The sequence below is a fragment of the Tiliqua scincoides genome, chromosome 3 (genome assembly GCF_035046505.1).
Source record: "Tiliqua scincoides isolate rTilSci1 chromosome 3, rTilSci1.hap2, whole genome shotgun sequence".
Taxonomy (NCBI): domain Eukaryota; kingdom Metazoa; phylum Chordata; class Lepidosauria; order Squamata; family Scincidae; genus Tiliqua; species Tiliqua scincoides.
In genome coordinates, this window is record NC_089823.1 from 310,522 (window position 1) to 330,685 (window position 20,164).

General features: G+C 59.6%; 4 protein-coding genes across 4 annotated transcripts in view; 2 read left to right on the plus strand and 2 right to left on the minus strand.

The window, feature by feature from the left end:
- Positions 1-624, plus strand: part of DNHD1 (dynein heavy chain domain 1) — a 74,022-nt gene extending 73,398 nt beyond the window's left edge. The window contains 1 exon segment of the mRNA XM_066619433.1: positions 85-624. Coding sequence (XP_066475530.1) covers positions 85-429 — 345 coding nt within the window. The 3' untranslated portion in view covers positions 430-624.
- On the minus strand, positions 587-10,006 carry LOC136643980 (F-box/WD repeat-containing protein 7-like). Its single transcript, XM_066619427.1, has 13 exons — positions 9,921-10,006; positions 9,733-9,840; positions 9,487-9,657; positions 8,720-8,802; positions 8,450-8,588; positions 7,948-8,082; positions 3,332-3,455; positions 3,107-3,243; positions 2,328-2,441; positions 2,056-2,237; positions 1,732-1,957; positions 1,438-1,648; positions 587-1,043 (listed from the first exon to the last, which is right to left on the minus strand). The coding sequence occupies exons 4-13, from the start codon at positions 8,800-8,802 to the stop codon at positions 775-777; spliced, it is 1,620 nt and encodes a 539-aa protein (XP_066475524.1). The 5' UTR covers positions 9,487-9,657; positions 9,733-9,840; positions 9,921-10,006; the 3' UTR covers positions 587-774.
- A 141-nt stretch (positions 10,007-10,147) lies between these two features.
- RRP8 (ribosomal RNA processing 8) lies at positions 10,148-13,904 on the minus strand. Its single transcript, XM_066619258.1, has 6 exons — positions 13,610-13,904; positions 12,929-13,424; positions 12,658-12,787; positions 12,381-12,487; positions 10,344-10,440; positions 10,148-10,270 (listed from the first exon to the last, which is right to left on the minus strand). The coding sequence occupies exons 1-6, from the start codon at positions 13,902-13,904 to the stop codon at positions 10,157-10,159; spliced, it is 1,239 nt and encodes a 412-aa protein (XP_066475355.1). The 3' UTR covers positions 10,148-10,156.
- A 149-nt stretch (positions 13,905-14,053) lies between these two features.
- Positions 14,054-18,552, plus strand: ILK (integrin linked kinase). Its single transcript, XM_066620289.1, has 12 exons — positions 14,054-14,239; positions 14,569-14,734; positions 15,100-15,195; positions 15,400-15,496; positions 15,766-15,849; positions 15,971-16,056; positions 16,150-16,259; positions 16,355-16,482; positions 17,427-17,548; positions 17,640-17,739; positions 17,909-18,039; positions 18,115-18,552. The coding sequence occupies exons 1-12, from the start codon at positions 14,151-14,153 to the stop codon at positions 18,262-18,264; spliced, it is 1,359 nt and encodes a 452-aa protein (XP_066476386.1). The 5' UTR covers positions 14,054-14,150; the 3' UTR covers positions 18,265-18,552.
- Positions 18,553-20,164: the final 1,612 nt, after the last annotated feature.

The following is a 20,164-nucleotide window of genomic DNA, read 5'->3' on the forward strand; positions in this document are numbered from 1 at the left end:
CCAGCACACTCAGGGGGGAGGAAAGGGGCCTGGGTGCCCCCTCCCTCCAGGTAGTCCTGAAACGCCTCCTGTTCTCTTCTCCAGGTCCTGCCCTCCCTGCAGCTTCCCAGCAGCGCACCCGACAATGGGCTCTACTTGAGCGGCCTAGAGCTTCACCATGCCCTGTGGAACCCCCGCAGCGGCCAACTCCAGGAGACTCTCTCAGCACAGCCCTGCCAACTGCCCACCATCTGGGTCCAAGCCAAGCGCCAGTCGTGCGAAACAGGCCTGACTCTGCCCACGTACCGCTGCCCTGTCTACCTGGGGGCTCCCCACATGCCCGTGTCCCTCCACAGCCACCGGGCCATCTTGCACGTGCCCTTGCCCTCCAAGATGGCACTTGACCTGTGTGCCCAACAGCGCGTTCACATTGTCAGTCTCCTGCAATGACCCCTTCCAAGAACTTCCCGGCTGCCGCAGGAGGAAAATAGGAGGATGCTGAGACGAGGTTGCTCTTTCCAGAAACCCTGCCCCCCACCTGCCTGTCCCCAGCCCTCAGGGGCTTTGCAGCTCCCTGGTGCAAAGCCCATAAGAAGTCAGAAACAAGTACAGAAATAAAGTTATATATTATTGGTGCTTACAAAACCAGATCCTGGTGCTTTGCCATCCTGCCAGCAGCTCAGGATACAACACTCCTAGCCTATAAATAAATTGCTGAGATGGGCGCCACCCACCTCACCAGGGGGACACCCGTCCCGCAGGGCCCCCCCTCCAGCAGTCCAGTTCTCTTCCTCCTCACTTCAGATCCACATCAAAGTCCAGCACAAGCAGTTTGGTCTCCTCAGTCCCGTTGCGGCTCCCAACGGCACAGACCAGCTTGGTGTTGGAGGCACGGATGCGCCAGACCACGCCCCCGCTGCCCCCACTCTCCAGAGCCACCAGGTTGCGCACAAACTCTCCTGTCTTCAGGTCCCACAACTTGACGGTGCCATCATCCGAGCTGGTCACCACAAACTTGGAGCTGAACTGCAGGCAGGTGACTGCGCTCTGGTGCTTACTGGGACCTGTGAAGGGAAGAGGGAGAAGACGCGTGGAGTCCCTGGACAGAGCCAGCCCAGGGCTGACCCTGCAGCAGCAGCTGCCCGTGCCACAGCACCCGCTCTGAGGCGCCTCTGGAACAGAGCCACAGGTGCCCTCATCTGAACCAGCTGCACTGGAACAGGGCGCTGGGGGAGCGCAGCCCTCTGCTCCCCACGGCAGGCAGGCAGGCAGGCAGGCAGCTCCCAGAGGGAGGGCTTTGCTCCCAGCACCTGCAGAGGCTGCAAGCTCCCAGTCTCCCCCTCTGGGAAGTCTGCCTTTTCAGTTGTCCTGCGCAGCAAGGAGTAATGGCACTAACGCAGCACCCCAACAGCAACCCCCCCAGAAGACCCAGGATGGCGGCCTAGGCCCACCCCCCACCTTGCAGTGTCTGCAGGCACTGGCCCGTCTTGATGTCCCAGATTTTGACGGTGGAGTCCGCATTGCCCGAGACGAGGATGTTGTCGCGCAGCTCCATGCCGCTGGTCAAGGACTGGTGCCCCATCAGTGTGTGCAGGCAGTTCCCGCTCTCTGTGTCCCACACGCGGATCGAGGTGTCCAGAGAACCACTCACAATGTGGGTTCCGTCAAACTGCACCGGGAAGGGAGGAAGGAGGATTAGGCGTCTGCTGGGGCTGTGAGCAGAGACAGACCACGGGCAGTCCTGCTCCCTACCTGCAGGGAGTAGACACGATTGGTATGGCCTTGCAGGGTGTGGATGCAGCTCTCGGTCTCGGGGTCCCAGACTTTCACAGTGTAGTCGTAGGCGCCGCTCACCACTTTGTGCCCGTCGTACTGGACGCAGCGCACAGCAGCAACGTGGCCCATCAGCACATGAAGACACTGCCCCGTCTCGATGTCCCAGAGCCGGAGAGTGGCATCCCGCGACCCACTCACTACCCTACCAAGGAAAGGAGGCTGGGCTGAGCCTCAGGCTTGCAGGCGCTTCTGGGCGGCAGCCTGTCTCCCCCCACACTCAAACCATGCGCTGCTTCATACCTGGTGCCGTGGAGGTGCATGCAGCGCACAGTGGACGTGTGTCCGTAGAGGGTGTGCACGCACTCGCCCGTGTCGGCATTCCACACCTTCAAGGTCCGGTCCGTAGAGCCGCTGATCACCACATGGTCCCTCATCTGGGAAGACCAGACTCCACCAGTGTGTCCCACAAGGGTCTGCACGCACTACAGGTGGAGGGAGAGACGTTCGAACGTCTGAGGGAGGAGACCAAAGTAGGCGCTGCCTCTGCAGCCTGAGGATGGCCTGAGACTCACCTCACCAGTGACAGCCGACCACACCTTGAGCGTGTTGTCATCCGAGCCACTGACAATGCGGTTCCCGCAGAACTGGAGGCACGTGATGACGTGGTCGTCATGGCCTTTCAGGACCTGGGCAGGACAAAGTCCATGTGAGCAGCTGCTGCTCCCCACCCAGGATTAAACAGAGAGGGTGCTGTGGGCAGCCCCAAGTTCCCGCCCCTCAGGCTGAAACCTGACTTAGCAGGTCAACCGGCAGGCGCCCAAGCCGAGCAAGGACTGGAGGCTGCACCAGCAGCTCTTCCGCCCAGTGGGGAGAGCAAGAGGCCTTTCCTTGCAGGCCTCGCCCTCCAAGCCCCCTTTTACAAAATGAACAACAGCAGCAGCCTCCAGTGGCGCATGTGGGTCTGTGCTCTTGGGCCTTGTCCCTTCTCTGGAAGCAAGGGGGGCATTCGAAGAAAAGCAAGACCTCCTTCAGGCAAGGTATGTCTGTTCTCCAGGATCCCAGCCAAAGAGAACAGTCGCGCAACCACAGCCACTTAAGGCTGTGCTGACTAAGGGCCCAATCCTATCCAATTTTGCAGTGCCAGTACTGCTGTGCCAATGGGGTATGCACTGCATCCTATGCAGGGGAGGCAGTTTCAGAGTCTGCCTCAAGGTATGGGAACATTTGCTCCCTACCTCAGGACCGTATTGCGGCTGCACCGGTGCGAAAATGTTGGATAGGACTGGGCACGTACACCACTGCTTGGGTTATGTGCGCACCCTGGCCCCAGTGGGGGAAGGCACAGCCATACCTTGGGGGGCCGGGCATCCCCACCACGCCAGTTCATGTCGATTCGGTGCTGCCGCAGGAAGGCCAGTTTCCAAGGGCTGTACATGAAGCCGGGGCTGAGCAGCCGCCGCCTGCGCAGGCTCAGCGGCTCGTCGATGCCTGGGGGAAGCAGAGGGCACCATGACGAGGAGGAGCCACGCGTGCGAACGGGGAGCAAGCAGTGAGGTAGGCAGAAGCAGGCTCTCACCTACGTCGCGGCACTTCTCTCGCCACAACAGGTTGTCCTCTGCCAAAATGCGCCAGTAGCGGCATGTCTGGGCAGCGCGAAGCAGGTCGCGGGGCTCCAGGAACGACAGCACGTAGAGCGCCAGCTGCATGGGAGGCACCAGAGATGCAAACTCAGCACCCCACAGGCAGGCTGCTTTGGGAAAGCTCTCCCAGGCTGTGGGACAAGAAGGGCCTTCTCCATTCCCCAACACTGGGGACTTCTTTTATTCCTCTACCACGTGTTCATCCTACCTTTCCCCCACTTGTACAACACCCAAAGCAACCAGTAACGCGCCAGGTGTATAACACACACCGCCATAAGACACCCCTCAATAACTAAAGGTAACAGCACAAAAGGGTTACAAAACATAGGTGGAGAAGATAGCAATCAAAAGCAAAAACGTAACACGGCAAACACCAGCAGAGAAGCAGCAGCAACAGGTGGCAACAAATATTGTAAAGCAGCACAACGTAAAAATCCCCACTCCCAGCACTGCACAATCGCCAACCACAGTAAGACGGTTTTACCCCTGCCGGGACGCTTTCAACAAGAGGATGCCAGACCGACACCACCCAAGAAGGACTGGCTCTGTCGAGTGGCCCCCGTGAGAAAGCAGGGCCCTGGCTTGATGCCCTGCTGGGCAATGGCCTCCCTGGGGGGGTCAACTACCGGTTCAAAGAGGCCTCAGGAAAACTGTCCTCCCTGGCCCAAAGAAGCAGAGGGAACATAAGAACATAAGAACAGCCCCACTGGATCAGGCCATAGGCCCATCTAGTCCAGCTTCCTGTATCTCACAGCGGTCCACCAAATGCCCCAGGGAGCACACCAGATAACAAGAGACCTCATCCTGGTGCTCTCCCCTACATCTGGCATTCTGACTTAACCCATTCCTAAAATCAGGAGGTTGCGCATACACATCATGGCTTGTACCCCATAATGGATTTTTCCTCCAGAAACTCGTCCAATCCCCTTTTAAAGGCGTCTAGGCTAGACGCCAGCACCACATCCTGTGGCAAGGAGTTCCACAGACCGACCACTCGCTGAGTAAAGAAATATTTTCTTTTGTCTGTCCTAACCAGCCCAACACTCAATTTTAGTGGATGTCCCCTGGTTCTGGTATTATGCGAGAGTGTAAAGAGCATCTCCCTATCCACTCTGTCCATCCCCTGCATAATTTTGTATGTCTCAATCATGTCCCCCCTCAAGCGTCTCTTTTCTAGGCTGAAGAGGCCCAAACGCCTAACCAGCCCAACACTCAATTTTAGTGGATGTCCCCTGGTTCTGGTATTATGCGAGAGTGTAAAGAGCATCTCCCTATCCACTCTGTCCATCCCCTGCATAATTTTGTATGTCTCAATCATGTCCCCCCTCAAGCGTCTCTTTTCTAGGCTGAAGAGGCCCAAACGCCATAGCCTTTCCTCATAAGGAAGGTGCCCCAGCCCCGTAATCATCTTAGTCGCTCTCTTTTGCACCTTTTCCATTTCCACTATGTCTTTTTTGAGATGCGGCGACCAGAACTGGACACAATACTCCAGGTGTGGCCTTACCATCGATTTGTACAACGGCATTATAATACTAACCGTTTTGTTCTCAATACCCTTCCTAATGATCCCAAGCATAGAATTGGCCTTCTTCACTGCCGCCGCACATTGGGTCGACACTTTCATTGACCTGTCCACCACCACCCCAAGATCTCTCTCCTGATCTGTCACAGACAGCTCAGAACCCATCAGCCTATATCTAAAGTTTTGATTTTTTGCCCCAATGTGCATGACTTTACACTTACTGACATTGAAGCGCATCTGCCATTTTGCTGCCCATTCTGCCAGTCTGGAGAGATCCTTCTGGAGCTCCTCACAATCACTTCTGGTCTTTACCACTCGGAAAAGTTTGGTGTCGTCTGCAAACTTAGCCACTCCACTGCTCAACCCTGTCTCCAGGTCATTTATGAAGAGGTTGAAAAGCACCGGTCCCAGGACAGATCCTTGGGGGACACCGCTTTTCACCTCTCTCCATTGTGAAAATTGCCCATTGACACCCACTCTCTGCTTCCTGGCCTCCAACCAGTTCTTAATCCACGAGAGGACCTGTCCTCTAATTCCCTGACTGTGGAGTTTTTTCAGTAGCCTTTGGTGAGGGACCGTGTCAAACGCCTTCTGAAAGTCCAGATATATAATGTCCGCGGGTTCTCCCGCATCCACATGCCTGTTGACCTTTTCAAAGAATTCTATAAGGTTCGTGAGGCAAGACTTACCCTTACAGAAGCCATGCTGACTCTCCCTTAGCAAGGCCTGTTCGTCTATGTGTTTTGAGATCCTATCTTTGATGAGGCATTCCACCATCTTACCCGGTATGGATGTTAGGCTGACCAGCCTATAGTTTCCCGGGTCCCCCCTCTTTCCCTTTTTAAAAATAGGCGTGACATTTGCTATCCTCCAATCTTCTGGCACCATGGCCGTTTTGAGGGACAAGTTGCATACCTTAGCCAAGAGATCTGCAACTTCATTCTTCAATTCCTTAATAACCCTTGGGTGGATGCCATCAGGGCCCGGTGACTTATTGATCTTTAATTTATCAATGAGGTCTGAAACATCTTCTCTTTTAACCTCTATCTGACTTAACTCCTCGGTTAGGAGGGGCCGTTCGGGCAGCGGTATCTGCCCGAGGTCTTCTGCCGTGAAGACAGATGCAAAGAACTCATTTAATTTCTCTGCCATCTCTAAGTCTCCTTTTATCTCCCCTTTCCCTCCCTCACCATCCAGAGGGCCAACCGCTTCTCTGGCGGGTTTCCTGCTTCTAACATATTTGAAGAAGCTTTTATTATTCCCCTTAATGTTGCTGGCCATGCGTTCCTCATAGTCTCGCTTGGCCTCCCCTATCACCTTCTTACATTTCTTTTGCCACAGTTTATGTTCCTTTTTATTCTCTTCATTAGGGCAAGACTTCCATTTACGGAAGGAAGCTTCCTTGCCCTTCACAGCCTCTCTAACTTGGCTGGTTAGCCATGCGGGCACTCTCCTGGATTTAGCGGAACCCTTCTTTCTTTGTGGTATACACCTCTGCTGGGCCTCTATTACTGTTGTTTTAAGCAGCTTCCATGCACTCTGGAGAGACTGGACTCTTTTTACCCTCCCTTTCAACCTCCTTCTAACCAGCCTCCTCATTTGAGGGAAGTCTGCCCGTCGGAAGTCAAGGGTTTTTGTTAGAGATTTGCCTGGTATTCTTCCCCCAACGTGCACGTCAAAACGGATCGCAGCATGATCACTGTTCCCCAATGGCTCAGTAACGTTTACATCTCTAACCAGGTCCTGCGTACCACACAAAATTAAATCCAGAGTCACCTGTCCTCTGGTGGGCTCCGTGACTAGCTGATCTAAGCCACAGTCATTTAGCACGTCAAGAAATCCGGTTTCCTTATCGTGACCAGAACACAAATTGACCCAGTCAATATGAAGATAATTGAAGTCCCCCATGATTACAACCCTGTCCTTCCTTGTCACCTCCCTGATCTGTTTCCTCCTTTCAAGGTCCCCATCAGATTTCTGGTCTGGAGGACGATAGCACGCCCCCAGTATTACATTGCTGCACAAGCCTGGTAATTTAACCCACAGAGATTCTACGGTGGAGTCGGACCCACCTTCAATCTCTACTTTGCTGGATTCTATCCCTTCCTTAACATAAAGGGTTAGGCTGTTGCTTCTGCCCCAACAAGCGCAGAACAGAGGAAACTCCTTAGCAAAAACTTCTTCGCACAGAACTGGAAAGGGTGCAGGCGGGCCAGGTGCTGGGTGGGTCCTGGAGAATCTTCTTTGAAAAGAAGCAGCTCCACCAGCTCTCAAAACATCCCTCTCAAAAGCAGCAGCTTGACTGCTGGCCGTCCCAGGTCTGTGAGACTCCAGCTTCCTGCCCTAAGAGGGAATGTTCCTGACTAGTTCCCAGTGAGGCATCACCTCCCACAGCCCCTGCAGAAAACCTCTCCGTGCGATCACACTTACAGTGCACAACTGGTGTGAGAAGCAAGAGTTCAACAAAATGCCCTGCCCTGCCCTGCCCCCAGTGGAAAGTATAGAGCGAGACAGTCTCTCCACAGGGAGGGTGGAGCCAGGGGGCTGAGCGCAACAGCGCCTCCGTGCACCCATGGCCAGCACCCCGTTTCAACACCAGCACGCTGCGCTCCTGCAGTGGTTGCCTGACCCACAAGTGGCACGTGGCGCACAGGGGCCCAATCTGCCCACAGTGGCACTCCACAACACCTGCTCACAAGGCCTGTTCTCTCCACCTGAGAGACACGGGATGTCCAACCCCCCCCCCCGCTCTCTGTATGCTCCACGTCCCGCTTCCACTGTTCTCGGTTCTCTCCTCCCCAGGGACTGTGCTGGTCAGTACACCTGCAACCCCCGCCAGGCTCGATCTCACCCCTGCCCATCCTCCTCCTGAGCCTCTGCGCAGTGCCAGATGGTCCTTCGCTACGACCGCTGTTGCAGCAGGCACTTCCACCTGCACCTTTCGCACCCTGAGCCCTCCCCTCCTGCCCACCCCCCTCCGACTTCTTCATATTCTCTTCTCCTGCCTGTACCTCCGCCAAACACACTTGCCTCTTTGGGCAGAAGGGAGATGAAGTCACGCTGGAACTGCGGCTCAATCACTTGCATCATGTGCTTGATTTGGGGGGGCTCGCAGCGGTCAATGAGCTCATCCAAGGCCAGCAGCTTCTCTGGGCCACTCCAGCGCTGTGGGGGGAGCACAATGTGCACCACATTTTATCCATTTCTGTCATGCCCTGAGGAGTGACCTCGTAAGGCAGCTCACGAAAAATACAATAGCAACACAGGCTATTAATCAAATTATAAACCCAGCCCAAAATCAACCTGCCAAAACTTCAGAAAGCTCACAGAGTCCCCAGCTGTATCGAGAAACCTAGCTTGGCAGGCCCTTTGTGGGAGAAACTTGCAGGACACAGAGACCACCACCCAGCAAGCCGTGCAGCCTCAACACAGGACCTTTTCTCTAGCTCCAAGCACACGACCAATGGTTTCCCTGGTCCACCTGCCCACCACAACCTGTCAAATTCAGTCCCATGTGCTGCATGCCACTCACTTGGAAAGTCCGAAGCCAGTCCTGCAATTCCACGGGTGGCGTCAGGGGAGGAACATGCCGACAGCGCATCTGGCCTGCCTTGGCATTCCGCAAGTCCCCAAAGGTGGCAGTGGGGCTGGCAACAGAGGGAGCCAGCATTCTAGGGAGGAGATAGACACATCACAAGGTCCGCCTCACCACCTCTTGGTCACGCCTCCACCCTCCCTGACAAGAACCAGCTGTGACCAGGGCAGAGCGCCCACCATACGCAGATAAAGGCCTCCCTCTTACCTGCCTCTCTCGGCACCCCTGCATAGCTTCTTGCCAGGAGACAAACCTCTGCCGTCTGGGCTGTTCTCGGGCTTCCGTTTCATCTGCAACATGAGGCGGTGGGAGGAGGAGCCACGTGACTTAGTGGCCATGGAAGGCTTCGGAGAACGCCCCTTCCGCTCGGACCCACAGGCAAAAGAAAAGGAGCAGGTGCTGCCCGGGCCCCTCGCAGCCCAATCCTATGACCGTCCCGCGAGCATCAGAGAGCTGGCTCGCGCTGCAGCCCTCTGAGCTGAAGGGAGCCGCCCAGGCACAGGTGGCGCAGCAGCCCGCCAGGGTCTGGCAGCAGCGCGAGAAAACTAAGCCCCCCCCCAGACCTGCCCAGCTCTGGGCGCTGCTTCGCCGGCGCAGAAACAACCACGGAGACGGGCGAGGAAGGCGGAGGCCGCAAAGCCCCGCCAGGGCCGCCGAGGCGCTCGTCCGCATGGGTGGGGCGCCAGCCGCCCGTCGCACGCACGCGGGGCCCCAAAAGAGCTCCCAGGCGTGAGCCGAGCTGCCCAGGGCTCCTTCGCCGCCCCAGGCACGACCGAACCCGTCCCGAGCAGCGGCCCGGCCAGCACTCGCGGAAACGGCCGGCCGGCCGCGGGATGCCCGCACACCCGCCCCGGACCGGGAGAGCGGGGCTGGCCACGCGCCGCCCAGAGGGGAGGCGGCCCGAGTGGGCGCTGCTCTCGCGCCAGGCCCCGCTCGGCTCCGGCCGGCCCAGCACGCGCGGAGGCCCGACGCACCTGGGGCCGGGCGTGGCGGACGAGCCGGCCGCCCTCCGTGCGCTCCAGGTAGTCGATCCAGCGCTCGTCGGCCGCGCAGTAGAGGTCCAGGTCCTCGGCCCCGCCGCCCTCCCCATCGTCGCCGGCGCCCTCCGGGGCTGCCGGGCCGGGCCTGGGCTGCTCCTCCGGGGCCTGCGGGCGAGGAGACGGCGTCGGGGGGGGCGGGGGGGCACCCAGCCGCGGCCCCCGCCCCTCCGCCCCACCTACCTGGCCGGGGCGCGAGCAGGTGACGCGCCGCCTGTTGAGCCGCAGGGTGCGGGCCGTGACGCCGCTCACGCGCAGCAGGTCCTCCAGCGAGGAGAAGCCCCTCAGCTCCTACGGGCAGCGGGGGGGGGTCAGGCCGGCCTCGGCACGCCCCGCCCGGTCCGCCGCCCCCCCGCCCGACCCGCGCTCACCTCCCGCTTGCGCACGATGCCCCTGGCCCGGCGGCGCCCGACGCCCACCAGCGCCCGCGCCAGCTCCGCCGCGCCCGCCCCGTTGATGTCCAGCCGCGCGCGCCCGCCGGGCCCCGCGCCGCGCGCCGACATCGCCCGCCCGCCAGCCCGGACTACGCTTCCCAGCAGGCGACGCGCAGGCTCGAGGGAGGCCTTTATTGGAAACGCGGACAGCCCCGCCCCGCCCCGCCCGCCCGTCAGCGCCGCTTGTAGAGGCAGGGCCGCAGCGCCAGGCCCGGGAGCGTCTTCCGCGGCAGCGCCGCCGCCGTCTTGCGGAGCTCGAAGATGTAGAAGTGGCTGCCGGAGACGTCCTGCGGGAGAGGGAGAGGGTTGGCTGCGCCCGGGAGCGCAGAGCCCGCCCCGCCTGCCCGCAGCGCCGCCTACCTTGGCCTGCAGCCTGAAGCCCAGCTGGGCCAGCGCCCCGACGAAGGCCCGCACGTCCGCGAAGCGGCTCGCCACCTCCGCCACCAGCAGGGTGCCCCTGGAAGCCGAGGGAAGTCAGAAGGCGCTCCCGGAGCCCGCAGCTCCAGCCCAGCCAGCAGCCTCCCAGGCGCACAGCAGCCAGGCAAGCGCCCCCAAAGCGCTCTGCTGGCACTGCTCGGGAGGCAGTGCTGGACCACAGCAGGGCGGGCTCTCTACCGCCCTTCTGCCAGCGCCTGAGCTCTGCAAGACCTCCTGAGCGGCCAGGCTGTGGGCAAGCCCTCCAGGCACACGGGGGACTGGCAGGGTGCTGCGCTGCTGCAACTCCTCCGGGCACATAAGCTCCCAAACCAGCGGGAAGACGTGGGCAGGAAAAGAAAGGACGGGCAGGTGCCACAGCCTAAACTACCCTGCAGATGATGCCTGCCCCCCCCACTGTTAGTGGACCCTTCCACCAGACCTTGGATGGCAGAGTGCCAGGCAGGAGACTACATCTTGGCATGTACTCTTAGAACAGAAGCTTCAGTAATGGGAACCAGTGGCGTCACTAGTATTCGCGTCACCCGGTTCGGGAGGCCTGCGCATCACCCCATGCAGTGGGCGGGGCAACGCCCCAGGTGGGCGCGGTGATGTACCATCGCCCCACCCCCACTAGTTTTTTGGCTGTACTGTTGTTAAAACACAGATATTTCAATGTGGATTATTTCATTGCATTTTGCATGAAATTACACAGATGGGATTATTCCTCCAAACTCTGATTTTAGTGATTTTGAAAACTTGTAGTCACACACACACACCCTTGTCAACTTACTAACACCTTATTGCAGCAGTTCTCAAACTTTTAGCACTGGGACCCACTTTTTAGAATGACAGTCTGTCCAGGACCCATTGGAAGTGATGTCATGGCCAGAAGTGACATCATCAAGCAAATTAAAATAAAAAATAATTAAATAAGGGTGAACTAGTCCTGTTCCACCAAGTGAATCTACTCTGAAGTAAGTCCTATTGTGGTCAATGGGTCTTACTCTCAGGAAAGTGTGGATAGAATTGCCTCCTAGGAGCCCAATCCTATGCATGTCTACTCTGAAGTAAGTCCCACAGTGGTCAATGGGGCTTACTCTGTTGTCTGCCTGCAATAACAACCCTCCAAAAAGAATCAGTGAGATTTCCAGCCCCCCCCAGTGCCCAGTTAAAGTTCTTCTATTTCAGGTATATCAAGATAAAGACCCACCTGGCTTTGCAAGTGCAAATTAGAAAACTTTCCCCTTACCATTCAAGCCTCTTTCTTGTTCTTTTTTTTTGGGGGGGGGGGGGGGGAATAGGCAGCTCCATTGGATCAGGACCCTTCTGGTGTCCTCACATTCCCCTTTGCCTGGCCTGACCAGCAGCCAAGGAAGGTCTGCCTACTCGAGTAAATGTAACTGTGAGGCTGCTTTGCTTTCCATAGAGCTTCACAGACTGGGAGGGAGGGAGGGAGGGAGGGAGGTGCTGCACTCATTGGATGAGGACCATTCTGACTTCCTTGGAGCCTCTCAGCCTGCCTCACTAAGGCAAATCTGCCTACTTGTGAGTAAATGCAGCCACGTGGCTTCATTTCGGGCTCAGACTCAAAGCTGGGAGGGGGGAGTTTCTCAGGTGTTTTTTGGGGGCTACATTCATTGGATCGGGACCATTCTGGTGTCATTGGATTCCTCTCAGCCTGCCCTTTCCAATGGACTATGGCAAGTAAACACGAGTAAACACACGATATGGCTCACTTTCCATAGGGATCCATGCATTTTTTCCTTCCGGTTTTTTGGCCGTAACTTCTGAAGGAAAGGAGCTATTTCCATTCTGTTTTTTGTACTGCAATCGTAGCTCCTTCCAGTCCACCCCCACAAATGCTTTTTGTCACCCAGGGCTATGGCATCAGTACCGACTTTGACTGATTCCACAGCTCTGCTGTCCCCTCCATGACCATCCAGGTTTTCTTTCCCAGTGACCCTCTCAGAGCCTAGTTACCCGAGTCGCAGAACCCGACTGGCTTCTTGCAGAATCTCATGCAGGTTCGTCCCCATGAGGGCCAGGCAGAAGACCACCACATCCACAGATTCTGCTTCCAGAGGCACCTATGGCACAAGGAGCAGAAGAGTGTCACCCCATGGATGCTCTGGAATGAGGCTGGGGGGACAGGCACCCCATGCACACAACCCCAGAAGACATCAACCAATCAGCACAGCAGGAGTACAGTCCATGCAGTCAAGGACGCAGAACCTCCAGGTCCCCCTCTCTAGCATACCTGGGCCATGTCACAGACAGTCACTCGAGGGTCCAGAGCAACCAGATCAAAGCAGTGCACCTTGTTCCGAACACTGTGGGCTAACGTGCAGTCTCCACAACCAAAATCTGCCACCACCAGTGAAGCTGGTCTATGGGGAGAGAGTAACAGGACCAGACTCAGGAGCTGGGTCAAGTCCCGCTTGCCCTTCCCAGCCCAGAACAGGTGGTGTGAATTTCTCTGTACCAGCAGCCAGGATGTGCCCAGCCGCCACAGCACTTCCCCCACTTACCTGTGGCGAAGATAGCGGGCAAGGCGCTGCACGGGGCTTTCAGGCCAGCGCGCCACCTGCCGGGCAAAGCCGCGGTGATAGACAGCAAAGGATTCGGGGTCCTCCTGGAAAAGCCGGGCTGCCTCTTGGCTGGGGCGCGTGTACAGAAGCTGGTTGAGGTAGCGGAAGCGGGCTGCGTCCAGGCGCTCCTCCACACGCAGGCGCAGAGATGCTGCCCGGGTACCAGAAGGCTTTTCTGCTGGGGAGGCCAAGAGGGCTGGGCTGTCCGGATCACCGGGAGGCTCCTTGGGGGAGAGCTGGCAGGAGGGGGGCTCCCCCGTGCCCACCCCGGCCTTGAACTTGTTCTTCTGCCGCCTCTTGTTCTTCTGCCGGTTCCTCCACTGCCTCCTGGTCAGTGCCTGCCTGGAGTCCTCCTCCGGGGCCCCCCCGGGGACACGCTTCTGTTTCTCGCCAGCAGCCCCGAGGGGGGCTCTGCGTCCTGCCGCTGCCGCCGCACCTGAGTGGGGGGACAGAGGGACAGCATGATGGCCCGGCTGGGGAACGAATGCCACCGTCACACCCACCCCCGGATCCCGCGCCACGTCCCCTGAACAGGAACCCGAAGGGGCCTGGCGAGGCTGTGCGGGTTGAGGGGCGAAGGAGCGGGCCCTGCGTCCCACGGGAGGAGCACCAGAGGCGTACCGGGGGAGGCGCCGTCACTGCCGCCTCCTTCCCCGCGGGGCCGCCTCCTGCCGGCAGGGCCGGGATCGGGGCCCCTGCGGAGGCGCTTCCTGCCCGGCCGCGCCTCGGCCTCGGCCTCCGACTCGGACCCGCCGCCGCCTCCTGCCACTGTCGCGCCGGGGCGGCACGCGAGGCCCTGCAGGCGGTGCAGGACGGCCAGGAGGCGCCGGGGGCTGCGGGGCGCCTGCGGGGCCGGGCGGCGGGGGGCGGCGGGGGGCGCGGCCTCCCCGTCGCGCCACTCGCTCTCCTCGAACATCGCGCTCGCCTGGCGCCCCGCTGCCGGAAGTCCCGGCCGTCCCTGCGCCCGAGCAGCGCCCGGGAGCGCCCCTGCCGCCCGGAGGCCGCGGAGACCCGAGCGGGCGGTGCGCGCCGGCGCTGTCCCCGCGGCAGCTCCGCGCTACGCCTGCAGGGGCCGCGCGGGAGCCGCCCAGCCGAGCGAGCCGAGCCGCGCCCGGCCAGGCAGCAGGAGCAGCGGACGGAGACCGGCGGCGGGGCGGGCGCCATGGACGACATCTTCACGCAGTGCCGCGAGGGGAACGCGGTGGCCGTGCGGCTCTGGCTCGACAACACCGAGAACGACCTCAACCAGGGGTGGGTCCGCCCGCCTCTCCGGGCCCAGGCGCGGCTCCTCCGCTGGGGACGCCGCCGGCCTCGCTGCCCGCTCCCTCTGGCTGGGGTCTCGGCCGGCCCCTCGCGCGGACGGGCTCCAGGCGCCTCCAGCCCCCGCTGCGGGGCGCGCAGGGCGGCCCTGCCTAGCCCGGGGGGGGGGCGGCGGCCGGCCCGGCCCTGGTCCCCCTTCTGGCTGGGGCGAGGATCTCCTTTTAAGGTCCTGCGCGGCCGGCGGGCGGATGCCAGGAAGCCGCTGCCTGGACGGCCTCGGACCGTGGCTGCCGCCCGCACTGAGCTGCCCCTCCCCGCAGGGACGACCACGGCTTCAGCCCCCTGCACTGGGCCTGCCGCGAGGGCCGCTCCAGCGTGGTGGACATGCTCGTCATGCGGGGCGCGCGCATCAACGTCATGAACCGCGGGGACGACACCCCGCTTCACTTGGCAGCCAGCCATGGGCACCGGGACATCGTCCAGAAGGTAGGCAGGCAGGAGGAACCCCGTGGGGAGCCCAAGAGCCCGCAGCCGCCTGGGGCCAGGGCCTCCTTCTTGCCCCGCCTGGAGCACAGCATTGGCTTCCTTCTTCGCATCCTCATGCCCTCCTTCCTCCAAGGGTGGGGGACTGGTCCCTTTCCTTATTTGTGCTCACAACAGCCCTGCAAGGTGGGTGCAGCTGAGAGACCACGACTGGCCTGCTATGTGTTGTGGTTGAGCAGAGACTTGAACTGGGATCTTCCTGGTCCCAGTCCAACTCTAGCACCACTTCAGCAGGGGGACAGCGGTCAGCCTTTCCCAGGGAGGGGCGTTTCCCCCACACTGGCTGAAAGTCCCTTCTTGTCCATCAGCTCATCCAGTTCAAGGCAGACATCAACGCTGTGAATGAGCACGGGAACAGCCCGCTTCATTACGCCTGCTTTTGGGGCCAGGAGGAGGTGGCTGAGGTAAGAGGTGCAAGTTGAGTGGAGTGGGTGGTGGACAGTTGCATTGAGGGCAACTCACTTCCCTCTAGAACCTGCATACGACAACACAGGAAGGTGCGCGTCCACCTTGGAGGGCAGGGCAGAATTCGTGCTCTGTGGGGGCTTGAAGAGGGGGGCTGTTGCAGGGGTCCCTAGTGTGACCCCCCCTTTTTCTCCTCTGGCCAGGACCTGGTGACCAGCGGGGCTCTTGTCAGTATTTGCAACAAATATGGGGAGACCCCCCTGGACAAGGCCAAGGCACCCCTGCGGGACGCACTGAGAGGCGAGTGTTGTTTCTGCCCCTTCCCCTTAGCTCTTGTGTGCCTTGGAGAGGACATGCAGCAGAGGGCCTCTCATGTGTGCGCTCCTCCCCTGCGCCCTTGCCCTTGTCCAAAAGATCAAAGCAGGACTGGCACCTGGTTTCGGTGAGGCCTGCCTTTGTGTGATCTGTTGAAGCTTCTGAGGAGGGGTCCAAAAATGGCAACTGACCCTAGAAGCCCCTTCCCCGCATCTTTTTTCTGTGGTGTTAATTCCATGCGCCTCTTCCCTTAGAGCGTGCGGAAAAGCTGGGACAGAGCCTGACTCGCATTCCCTACAAGGACACCTTCTGGAAAGGCACCACCAGGACTCGGCCCCGTAAGCAAGACCACATCCTCAGAGGGAGAGTGGGTAGGGGGTTGCAAGGTGCTGGGGAGGGGGAGCGAGTTCTTTGGTCCCTGGTGCTGACCTTCTCCTTCTCTTCTCCTCCCCCGCCCAGGCAATGGGACTCTGAACAAGCTGGCTGGGATTGACTTCCGGCAGCTGAGCCTGGGCCACAAGCTGAATGAGAACCAGTCGGGAGAGGTCTGGAACCCCTTCCTCCCCATTGTTTAGGGTGGCTGGCTGGGCACAAGGTCTCCTTTGCTTACTCCCCACTGACTGCCCTGCTCCCCCCAGCTCTGGAAGGGACGCTGGCAAGGCAATGACATTGTCATCAAGGTGCTGAAGATCCGGGACTGGAGCACCCGGAAGAGCAGAGATTTCAACGAGGAGTACCCCAAGCTCAGGTGTGGTGGTAGGGAAGAGGAGGACTCTCTAGGCTGGTGGCTGATGGTCCACCTGCCTCCCGTGCCAGAACCTTCTGCCCTCTTCTGCTTGACAGGATTTTCTCCCACCCCAATGTCTTGCCAGTCTTGGGCGCCTGCCAGGCACCACCTGCACCTCACCCCATCATCATCACCCACTGGATGCCCTATGGCTCCCTGTACAACGTCCTCCATGAAGGAACAAGTGAGTCTAGCTGTGGGGGGTTGTGCCCCGCCCTGTCCCTGAATGGGGCCGCCTTCCAGCCTGCATCAGACACCTGGGTCTGTGGGCAGAGGTCTGGAACTCTGCCAGCACCTGCAAACAGAGATGGTGTGCATGGGGTGGGGGCCTGTGTGTGCTGAGTGGGTGTCCTAGAGATAGCCAAGTCTGCTAGGCCTCTTGGAGATGAGGATCTCTGCTTGCCCTGTTTTCCATGAGAAAGACCCTACACAGAGGGTCCAGCTGTAGTGCCCAAACTGCTTTTCCACCTGACATCATCTCTGCAGGTCTCCCAGCTGGCTCACTGCTGAATGCAATTTGCCGAGCCTGGCTTTGCCACTGGCTTCTTAGTTGGCAACCTTCAGTCTCAAAAGACTCTGGTATCGCGCTCTGAAAGGTGGTTCTGGCACAGCGTCTAGTGTGGCTGAAAAGGCCAATCCGGGAGTGACAATCCCTTCCACACCGGGAGCAAGTGCAGTCTGTCCCTGGTCTGTCTCCCTGGCTATGGGCCTTCCTTCTTTGCCTCTTTGCCTCAGTCTGTTGGCCAAGTGCCTCTTCACACTGGGAAAGGCCATGCTGCACAGCCTGCCTCCAAGCGGGCCGCTCAGAGGCCAGGGTTCGCCACCTGTTGAGGTCCACTCCTAAGGCCTTCAGATCCCTCTTGCAGCTGTCCTTGTATTCCAAGCTGTTGTCAACCAGGCGCTTGGCTGATCGGCCTGCAGTGAGCACAGCCTCCCCCATGGTCTTTCTCTGCCTTTCTCCATGACTCCCCCCCCCCAGCTCTCATCAGTGTGCCCAGCTCTGTGGCCACCCCCACCAGTTATGTAACCCAGACACTGCCCTGTTCACCTTTGTAGACGACGCTGAGTGGTTGTCATCTCCATCTGGCTATGCCTCCCCTATTCTTGCACTTTCTCTTTTTCCTGCAGACTTTGTGGTAGACCAGACCCAGGCTGTGAAGTTTGCCCTGGATATTGCGCGTGGAATGGCTTTCCTGCACACGCTGGAGCCGCTCATCCCCCGTCACTATCTCAACAGCCGCAGCATCATGGTGCGTATCAGGGCGGGGCATGTGCTCATTATTTGAGCGGGTGCACGCGAGGCAGTTCCTGGTGCTCAGATTGGACCATCTTCTCCAACAGATCGACGAGGACATGACAGCCCGGATCAGCATGGCAGACGTCAAGTTCTCATTCCAGTGCCCAGGCAGGATGTATGCCCCAGCCTGGGTAGCACCAGAGGGTGTGTGCCTGGGGTTGCCCCCCTACCTGTGTGTTGTGGGAGGCTGCAGATCATGCCTGGGCAGCAACACATACTGTGCTGCCTTTCCTGGTAGGCTGGACCCTTCTGCATGCACAGCAAGGCCCTCTTGTCTGTACCCCCCTCCCCACTCACTTTTGCCTCCTCGCAGCTCTCCAGAAGAAAGCGGAGGAAATTAACCGGCGCTCAGCTGATATGTGGAGCTTTGCTGTGCTGCTGTGGGAACTGGTGACACGGGAGGTGCCGTTTGCCGACCTCTCCAATATGGAGATTGGCATGAAGGTGAGTGGGCTAGCTGGCAGCGTACCTGCACCCCCGAAGACCGGCCCTCTCACTCCAGCTCTTTCTCATTCCTAGGTTGCCCTGGAGGGGCTGCGGCCCACCATCCCGCCAGGCATCTCTCCCCACATCTGCAAGCTGATGAAGATCTGCATGAATGAGGACCCAGCCAAGCGCCCCAAATTTGACATGATTGTCCCCATCCTGGAGAAGATGCAGGAGAAGTAAGGGGAGCAGCCTCCAGGCCTGCCGCCGCCGCTCGCCTCAAGTGCCTTCAGAAGGAGGCCTTTCCGTGCCCAAAGACAATACGGTACAGCTGGAGCTGTCACTCCGCCTCCTGCCCACCTGCGCTGCAGCAACCCCCCCACTTTTTCTCTGCACCCCACATCCCACACTATAAAGAAGGCAAGCTCCAGGGGCTGCCCCCACCTCTCTTACACTGCTACAGTTCCTACTTTTTCTATGTCAGCCCCCAGCCATGCTACAGGGCTTGAAATAAAGTTTTATTAAAGGAGATGCAACTTGTTCTGGCCCTTACCTGGAGCCACATGATGCAGATTTGCATAGGGGGAACCCTGGTCAGGCCAACCTACTTAGGAGGGGGTGGGGCTTAAACCCAGGTGTGTCCTTCCATCCATGCTTCCTTGGGAACGGCAAGTGTGCACACCAAATGCCAACCCTCTTGTCCCACAGTTGCGCGGACCAGTGTTCTGAGGAGAAGGAGTCTTCTCCACCCTTGCTGGTCATACAGCAGGCTCCAGCCTTGTGCAAGATCTCACAGAGGAGGCACTGCAAGAACTGCCTTTATAAAGAAGGCAGGCCTTGCTTCCACTGGCCTTCTGTTGGGGCAGTGGAGAAGAGGTGAATCTGGACAGGCAGCCATGGGGGGCTGATGGTGTGGTACCTGCAGAAATAAGACAGGAGGGACAAGAATACTTTTAGCTGCTGAAAAGTTTGGGTGGTCTTGCGAAAGTTGCCTGCATAAGGAAGCCGTGGCCCCGTTTGGTCACGGGGTGCAAAGGGCAGCCCTTGGCTCCCGCCTGACTAACACCCATGGATGGCCCTCGGGTCTTTGGCCAGTAGCCCACTGAGGAGGGATGGACTCATCTGGGGCTGCTCTCAGGTGCTCCAGTTGCGAGGGCAAGAAACAGTCTCTCTGCCTGCTCCTCCCCCCTGGCTATCTTTTCTGCCCCTCAAAGCGCAGCTGCCACTGTGCCAAGGTGGGTGCCAACATCTCCACAACCCTGCAGCAGTACAAACACCTCTCTCTTATGGGGCAAAATAACGGCCACGGGGTTGGAGCAAACTCCCCTCCTGAGTTTCCTAGGGACTGCCAGGTTCTGCATTGGCAAGGGAGCAGTGAAAAGACCCCTCCTGAAAACTGCCCAGCAGGGCTGAGAAGCCAGTCTGCCTTGTGAAGGAAGCACCCAGGCCAGGTCAGCCCCCCCCCCCCCCCGGTGGCAAGAGGAAGGAAGCTGCTGGTCCCTGCTGCTGGCTCTTGCAGAAGCCCTGCAGGTAGCCCTCCCGGGGACCAGGCGGGCTCCCAGCTGTGGTTGCCCTGCGTGCTGCGGTGCCGGCGCGGCCAAAGAGCAAGAGAAGGCTGGAGAAAGAACTTTAATGCACAGCAGCCACCAGCACCAGGAGCGTGGGGGGGGCGGCGGCTAGGTGAAGTAGTGCGGCCTCTTGACATTGATGCCGTACTCGGCCAGGGCCGGGGCCAGGTCCTCCATGGTCAGCGTGTACTTCTTGTCCTGGGGAGAGAGAGAGCTGGCACCAGCAGGCCCCGCACGCCTCCTGCCTGCCCGCCCAGCCACCCGAGCCCCACCTTGCTCTTGCTGCGAGAGCTGCCTGAGGCGGTGCCCTTCATCTTGCAGTGCTGCAGGGCGTCGTTGGCGATGTCTGAGATGAACTTCTGGGCGGCCAGCGAGATCAGGCGGATGCTGCGGGGGAGGGGCGGTCAGTCCCTGAGTAGGGGGAGGGGCAGGCCCCTCCCGGCCCTCCCCTCTCCCCGACTTACATGCGGGGGTCGGAGGCCTCGAAGCCCGCGCGGTTCAGGTAGTAGCCGGTGACGGCGTCCGGGATCTGCGGGGAGAGGCGGTCAGCACGTCCTGGCCACCCCGCGCCCGCC

Bases quoted from the DNA above. Each gene is read 5' to 3' on its own strand.
- LOC136643980 (XM_066619427.1), bottom strand. From the start codon at position 8,802: ATGAAACGGAAGCCCGAGAACAGCCCAGACGGCAGAGGTTTGTCTCCT. The intron at 2,238-2,327 runs GTGAGTCTCAGG...CTCCACCTGTAG, and splicing joins GGTCGGCTGTCACTGGTGAG to TGCGTGCAGACCCTTGTGGG. The intron at 1,649-1,731 runs GTAGGGAGCAGG...TTCCCGGTGCAG, and splicing joins ATCGTGTCTACTCCCTGCAG to TTTGACGGAACCCACATTGT.
- RRP8 (XM_066619258.1), bottom strand. From the start codon at position 13,904: ATGTTCGAGGAGAGCGAGTGGCGCGACGGGGAGGCCGCGCCCCCCGCC. The intron at 13,425-13,609 runs GTACGCCTCTGG...CCCCCCACTCAG, and splicing joins CAGTGACGGCGCCTCCCCCG to GTGCGGCGGCAGCGGCAGGA. The intron at 10,441-12,380 runs GTAACTAGGCTC...CTCGGCTTCCAG, and splicing joins AGTCGGGTTCTGCGACTCGG to GGGCACCCTGCTGGTGGCGG.
- ILK (XM_066620289.1), top strand. From the start codon at position 14,151: ATGGACGACATCTTCACGCAGTGCCGCGAGGGGAACGCGGTGGCCGTG. The intron at 14,240-14,568 runs GTGGGTCCGCCC...CCCTCCCCGCAG, and splicing joins GAGAACGACCTCAACCAGGG to GGACGACCACGGCTTCAGCC. The intron at 17,740-17,908 runs GTGTGTGCCTGG...GCCTCCTCGCAG, and splicing joins AGCCTGGGTAGCACCAGAGG to CTCTCCAGAAGAAAGCGGAG.